This window comes from Anopheles darlingi, chromosome 3 (assembly GCF_943734745.1).
Source record: "Anopheles darlingi chromosome 3, idAnoDarlMG_H_01, whole genome shotgun sequence".
Taxonomy (NCBI): Eukaryota; Metazoa; Arthropoda; class Insecta; order Diptera; family Culicidae; genus Anopheles; species Anopheles darlingi.
Window position 1 is genome coordinate 1,430,001 of NC_064875.1, and position 7,500 is coordinate 1,437,500.

Consider the following 7,500-nt stretch of genomic DNA (forward strand, 5'->3'; position numbering starts at 1 on the left):
TCCCGTAGCAGCTGTTCGTTCAACCCTAGCGATCTGGGACAAGATAGAGGGCCGAGCTGCCGAGCTGCCCTATCGAGAAAGGACAATGACAGCGCTACAATAATTATGATTATCGAGGACCACAAGGACGCGTGGACACGCGTATGTTTGCGGCCCATCTCGCGCGAGTCCTTTTTGTCCTGCGATAGCGCAGGCGACGAACGACGGTGAGACTGATCCCGAACTCCCGAAACCGATGTCAATTAAACGGCCCAAACGGATTCCTCGTGGGTACTATTTAAGCAACCTTTCACCTGCTGCTACCGCGGGATGCCAACAGGATCCCAAGACGCTCAAAACGAAAAGGTCCTGTATGGCAAGATCCTTGATCCATTAATTTCAAAGCACAAGCAGCAGACGATGAAAAGTATTGCGATCTCCCGTTGTGCAGATGTGAATGTTAACGAAGAGCATAAGAAAGCATCGCGAAGATCATAAGAAAGCAACAGAATGATCGTACAAACTCTCTAGGGAGATTTGCAGCTGATATTCGCTTTCAATTCACACGTCCTTCTGTTGGTGACCCAGAGCGAGTCAAGTGTCGATCGACGGCGGTGCGTTCGTCGTCAACCGCAGGCGGCGGGTGGAAAACTCATCCAATTCCGTTTTGCTCTCATCCCTTCTCGCATTCCCTTTGCACGACCGTTTCCCGCAGAACACTACAAATGTTGCAGTGGATCGTATCTGGTTCTGGTCTGCCTTTGCGAACGAATTTAAATTCTTTTCGTACCAAAACCCCCCTGACTACGAATTGGCACGCGTGAGTGCGTTCTATGTAAATCGTTCCAGTTGGAGGCCTCCTACAAGTAGAACCTACTGCTGTGCTTTACTGGATTGACGGTTTCTGGTGTCTAGAGAGAGCCCCAGGCCGGTAACAATCCGTGCGCGGTATGATATGGTTTCTCGTTATGCTTCGATAACTTTAACCGCGCACTGGGCCAGCCATTTACGTTGAGCACTTTGTCACATCGAGAATAGAGCCGAAACACGATCACCAGCGGATGGTGATCTTATTTTTGTAAATTTTTGGAAACAAAACCACGGAATGTGTTAAGCGAGTGCGTCAACGATTCGCGAAACAATTGAAAATCGTTTTTCCCACCGGACACAACCGGCGCATCCAACCATGAAGGCCAATGCCGTCGTTCATTGTGCTCCACCGGTGGCCGTCGACCGAGGGAAGCTACAGAAAATGTAAGACAGTTTCGAAAATGTTTTCAAAAAACCCCACGCACCAGTTTCCGGTTTTACGGGGAGAAGGGTGTGTTTCGCGTGTGATGTTATACCCCAAATTCAAAGGGTGAGGACAGCGAAACAAAGGCAAAAGGGGTTCCGAGGTACTGTTTGATAAAGGGTTCAAGCAGAACATTCAAAATTTTGTGGAGCGAACTTTGAAGGAAATTTATTCGAGAAATATTGAATATTGAATATTGAAACTAACTGTAATCAAACAATTTGAAAAATTAATTTAGATTTTTAGTTAAGGAAAACTATAAGATTATTAAAAAAGTTAATTGTTTATGGAATGAAATTTTTAGTAAAAAATATCTCTTAAGCAATGATGTTTTGGCTAAACCTAGCTTTCATTTAATTGCAGATCTATTAACAAATAACTGTACTTTATTAAGTATTAATTAATAACTGAATAATATTTTCCTCCAAAACTTTAGCAAAATGATATTGATGTCACAGAAAAAACACAGATGAATTGAACTCACAACAACAGCTAGAACAGTAAATTCCTTACAGTTTTAACAACCGAAATGGATTCTTTTGATTAAGGAAACACAAATTGAAAATCGTTTTCCACTAAAATGCAATGCACTCTCGATACAGAAAAGCTTTCTTTAACACCTCCCATTTCCTCCTGATAACACACGGCTAACGGTGCCACGTTTCGGATGTCGGTTTGTTTTTTTTTTTTTTGTGTTGGAAAATACCCTTTCACCGAGGAAATTAAATTCACTTCTGGGAAAGGTTTATAAAAAATTGATGTAATTTTTGTTCAAACCTTCGCTTCGATCGAACGACACCACCTTCGACGGCAGCACGACGATCGAAGACGAACGGGAATGATCTTACATTTTGTCTATTGCAACTCGATCGTACCAGCGGCAAGGGTACTAGTAGAGTCAGCCTACATGTTGCGCTTGCGATTGCCAACGGATCGCCTGGCAGTTGGTTGCGCTTGGCTTGGCTAGCCGAGCGGTGGTGGACCCGAAGGGGAAAAGCCGCTTGGAAGGCCGATTATCATCCACAATCGTTGGTCCACTGCAAGAGAGAGAGTGAGAAGCAACGTTCCTTCTTTCGCTCGTTTCCATTGTTCTTCGACGCGCGACACATCGTCTGCTGCCTGTTATTTACTTGTCCCCCATGCGGCCAAAAACACGGCACTGGACATTTGAAACATACGGGGAATAGAGCCCCCCCGGTACATAAGAATTCAAATGATCGCGGTATCGGGGTGGAAAACTGAGGGCAACAAGTGCCAGTGAAAGTTGGTCCCCCGTTCGCATCAACTGGACAGTTGAAAATACGTTACACAAAAGGGGTCCACAAGGATGAGGCGTCCCAGGATCCGTTTTTACCACGCAGACCCCTATCAGTCGGATACACGGCACCCTTGAGGCTCGATCATGCGGCAGGTTGAAATGACGGAAGTCGATCAAAAAATTAACATTCGAAATGGCATGACCCCGCGTACTATTTCATTAACGAACGTGAACTCAGCCCTGGCTACAGGGAAAAAGGTTAATGCTTTGCCAAAAAGGTTTCCCCAAGAACTGCTTGGTGTTACTGCGCGCCTCTAGTTACGATCATCTTAGGTGATCGAGGTCGTTGTTGGTACACGTTCAATTGTGTACAAATTATAGCATCACGCGGAACACGGCAGGTGCGAGAGATGCGCCAGTGAAAGGAGGAAAGAAGAAGCTGGATAAAGGTCCTATTTACCGCAGGAAAACCCCGTACCTCGTTCCGGCTGATCACACAGCCCATGCTGGCCACGGTCGCACAGGTTCATAAATTGTATCGTAAACGCGACAAAAGATCACCGAAAGGCGTTTGCTTATGTCGCCCCGAGGAGAGGCGCCTACCGATGGCACGTGCCGCCTGCAATCGGAAGGCAACCGGAAAGATGCAAACAATGGTCCAGCCGATCGGTCGTCGGTTTACCGTGATCTGTCGCTGCTCGTTTATCATAATGCGCCGCATACAATAAGAGAAGCCAGATCCAAACACCGGGGCACGGAAATGCAGTTGCAAAGTGCAAACAATGGAGTACACTGTGCTTGCGATGCTACCCGTTTAGCGGAAAAATCCCGGTCTCCCGGCGCTATAAGGATGATAGTGTCCGCAAGTGCATTTGCGTGCGTGCCACATTTCAAGATTTAAAGACCAAGGGTGGAGAGCGAACCAGCGAGCAATCTGCGAAACGTGGACGGTGGGCAGTAGGGTGCATGAGGTTCATTCATAACTCCGCTTCGATCGTCTGCGAACGAAGGATGGGACGCAATGCGGGAACACAAAAAAGGACTTGAGAGTTGCCGCGCAATCCTCCACTGTCCTTTGTTTCTCTTTCTCCTTCGGTTTGGTGGACGACAGTCTCGAGAGGTGGTGTGGTTTTCGTGGTCATTTGCAGCAACATTCAGCAGCCGATGGTTCCGAAAGCATGGGCTCGAATCAAAGTTTCTCGGTACCGTGGATCGGTAGCAACTGGCAGGAAGTTACGGTAGGTTAGGCGTCGTCACCTGTTGCCCGATCGAGCGCGCGCGGTCTGGAAGGAAGAGAGAAGAATAGACGGACAGTCGTCGGAAGCACGGCACAGTACAGCTGCTGTCGGTGGTGTTGCAGCCGTTCCGTCTGGACAGGTTGACGAAACCGCAGAATCCAATCGATTATGAACGCAGATCGAACTCCAGCTCCAGCAATTGCTGAGAATCACACCTTTCTCGGTGTCTCCGGTGAGAATGTCAGCCCAGTTCTTGTGACTTCCTCATCTCCCCTTTTTTCCACGGCATGCCGGCAGTGACAACTTATTTGAAAATCCGAGCGAACGAGAACAACCCGCAATTTGACCGCAGTGGGAAAAAAGCCGTATCAACACACATAACAACAGGAAGCCCAACCGATGGAGGCATTTGGACACTCGGCTTCCATTCACATACTCCCAGTAGCCACCGGGTTCATTCATTGATGAAGAATCGTTGGTCGATCTGGGGTTCTCTCTCTCTCTCTCTCTCTCTGCCTGCCCCCCCCAAAAAAAAAGAAGATCCATATCCAAACTCATTGACCGCAGCCAATTGCATCCATGAGTGTATCATTTCCTCCTTCATTTGGTTTCAATTAAAGCCACAACGCTCTGGCCGCTGTTGCGTGAGGGCCCCCCCTGGGAGGGCCAGCATAATCGAACGGGTGCAATACTCGTACTCGTGTTGGGGATCGTCAGCTAACGAGATTCGCAGCGGTTCCGCTGGCCACACGAGAATGGACGATTTACATCTTCTCAATCGCTCTATCATCCGGCATCTCGGTTCATGCTAAATCTTGGCAACAGCACGCTTGATTGACCACACAGAGGAATGCTCCTCATTCCACATAAGACACACTTCATGTTCATTATGGGTCCAAACTTTTCCGATCTAACTTCTCTTCTTCTAATTTCTCTCTCTCCCTTCTCTCTCTCTCTCTCTCTTTTTGTAGATGCGGCGACGTTCCAGAATGAAGGTCCTAAAGATACTGCAGTCCTTTTCGCAAGGTAAGACCCCGTCACAGTAACAGCAACGCGTTCATAGCACACGACAATAATGCTGGATTCTTTTTAAATTTTCAGGAACATTTATAGCATTTATGCTGCTCTTTTTCGGCGTGAATTGTATGGGCGAACCGGGGGTATGTTACTCGCATGGGCACACGGAGCGGTGTACGGTCTCTCAACCAATCTCTTTCCTTCTTTCCAGTATCTGGACTTTGATAATCTGCCCGAGACGAACTTTACCTGTGCCGGTAAGGTGATCGGTGGATACTATGCGGATCTGGAAGCCTCGTGCCAGATGTTCCATGTCTGCACGATCGGTCAGGGTGATGAGCCGATGGACATCAAGTTCCTGTGTCTGAATGGTACGGTGTTCGATCAGGAGACGCGCGTCTGCGAGCGTGTCGATGAGGTGGACTGTTCCAAGTCGGAGAAGTTTTACTACCTTAATCTGGAGCTGTATGGCAACACGATCATTCCATCACCAGAGGGTCAGTAGCAAGGAAAACCATCATGCTGATCTGGGAAACTCGAAATAAAATTAACTTTCTTCCTTTCCTTCGTAGAAGGAAGCTCCGAGGAGGAGGGTAACGAAGGTGGATCGTCGTCTACGACGACGACTACTACAACGACCACTACCACGACAACTACTACGGTGAAGCCTCCCACCACCACCCCATCGAGGAGATTCATCTTCAACAATAACAACAAGGGCTTCACACAACCCATTTCCTCGTCGACGGTCGCCTCCCCGATGCATGCGTTCTCCAGCACCTCACCGAAACCGCCAGCGGATGAGGAGGAGTACGAGTATGAGGATGAAGAGTATGGCGATGAAAAGCAAGGCGATCAGGACTCGGTAGTAGTGTCCTCACTGAACGAGAACGGTAGCTTCTCGCCACAGCAGTTCACCATCCAGCAGCAACAGCAACAGAATAATCAACCAAAAACGGAACCACCGACGAAGGCAGGTGGCGCGAAGCCGGCCGTTTCGTTCCAGCAGCAACACTTCCAGAACGGTGGCACCCTTACCGTGACCAACTCGCACGTCACCGTGACCACGCACACGACGGGCGTCGGTTCGGTCGGTGAGCTAGCGGTCAATGGTACGAAACCGAAAGTCCAGACACAGCAAATCCTTTTGACACACAAGCAAAAGCAGCAATTTGAGCATCAGAAGCGCCAGCAACAGGAGCAGTTGCTGCAGCAACAGGCCATCGCGAAGCAACACGAAGAGCTACAGAAACGCCAGCAAGAGGCCGCGGTCAAGCAGCAGCAAAAGGCGTACCAGCAACAACAGAAGCAGGTCCAGCAACATGAGGCCGAGATCAAGAACCATCAAGCGCTGCTGCTGCTGCACACGCAGAAGATTAACCGGCAACAGCAGCAGCAACCGCCGCCACCACCACCGCCGAAGCAACCGGCCGTTCCCTCATCGGTGGTTCCACCGGCCAACCAGCGGTCTCCCTTTGGTACGACCGGAACGAGTGGTACGTTCGGATCAGCGAGTCAGCAAACACAAGCACCAAAGAGAATCCCATTGCTTGCCTCCGCCTCACCATTGGCATTGCCATCGCCAGCCTCCCCGTTGACACCGTTCCGATTGAGGGCCCAGGGCTTCAAACTCCCTCCCTCGGTGGCCCCATCGATGTCACCACAGCAACGGCAGGACATACTACGTCAACAGCAGCAGCAGCAGCAGCAACAGCAGCAGGAGGAACGCTTCGAAGGATACCGAAGACAACCACCGCCTCAGGTAAGCAGCGCCTTGGACTGGGACCGCTTCTTCTGGTGATCACGCTTCGCACCCCATTCCTCAACCCTCCTCCCGGCCATTATACATTGCTGCACACTGCACTCTTGCGTTTACCTCCCATCCTCTGACCCCGGACAGTATCCGGTTCGTTTTCAGGTACCACTACATCTACCCTTCGAGCAGCAGCTGCGCAACCAGAAGGACATCTCGCTCCAGTTCGATCCCGAGGTCGAGGACCTCACGCAGATTCCGCAGCACAAGGAGCTGAAGCGATCGGATCCACCGTTCCACTCCAATCCGGTCGGCCAACCAAAATCGCAGCCGGGCGCGAGCACGTCCGCTTCCTCCAAGGCACCGGCAGTGATCAGTGAGCGCAAGATCGATGCAGCAGCAACCGGCAGCAATGGACAGCAGCAGCAGCAGCAGCAGCCGGCACACGCGGAACCGGAGGATCCCGTGGTAGAGTACGAGTACGAGGACGAGGACTATAGCTCCGAGGGTGACGATCCGGAGCCCGGCAGTCCTAGCCTAGATAGCGTTAAGTCTAACACCAATAGTGAATTTGTTATCGCCAAGAATGTGGCCCCGGGTAAGGGTGCCGAGGACGGTGGGTCCACCCTTCCGAAGGAGCAGACCACCGATAAGGGCGGGGCAAGAAGTGATGGTAGAACTAGTACTAATCCTAATAGCGCAAGCAGTAGCTCTAGCAATCATAGAAGTAGCAGTAACATCAATAGCGGCAATAGTAGTAACGATCGTAGCTCTAAGAAGCTCCCTATCGGCAGCAATGGCAGCAGCAGCAGCAGCAGCAACACTAGTAGGTTTATCATTAACAACGAACACCACAAGAGCCATCAGCAACAGGCCCAGCCGCCACGTGTTCAGCCGTCAGCTCGCAGTAGTTCTCCATCGTCGTCGCCAGCGCCACCGCCCCCACTACCGCCACCGGTGG

At 50.3% G+C, this 7,500-nt stretch overlaps 1 protein-coding gene across 7 annotated transcripts in view; it reads left to right on the forward strand.

Annotated features, from left to right (window-relative positions):
- LOC125953595 (putative mediator of RNA polymerase II transcription subunit 12) overlaps window positions 1-7,500 on the forward strand; it is a 61,028-nt gene that overhangs the window by 52,734 nt on the left and 794 nt on the right. For 6 of the 7 annotated variants that reach the window (XM_049683256.1, XM_049683258.1, XM_049683255.1 and 3 more), the window contains 5 exons: window positions 4,741-4,795; window positions 4,871-4,929; window positions 4,998-5,283; window positions 5,359-6,548; window positions 6,687-7,500. The exon at window positions 6,687-7,500 is cut by the window's right edge and continues 794 nt beyond it. In XM_049683256.1, the coding sequence (XP_049539213.1) occupies window positions 4,741-4,795; window positions 4,871-4,929; window positions 4,998-5,283; window positions 5,359-6,548; window positions 6,687-7,500 (2,404 nt within the window). The remainder of the gene's footprint in view (window positions 1-4,740; window positions 4,796-4,870; window positions 4,930-4,997; window positions 5,284-5,358; window positions 6,549-6,686) is intronic. The other variant, XM_049683260.1, reaches the window with a different exon arrangement.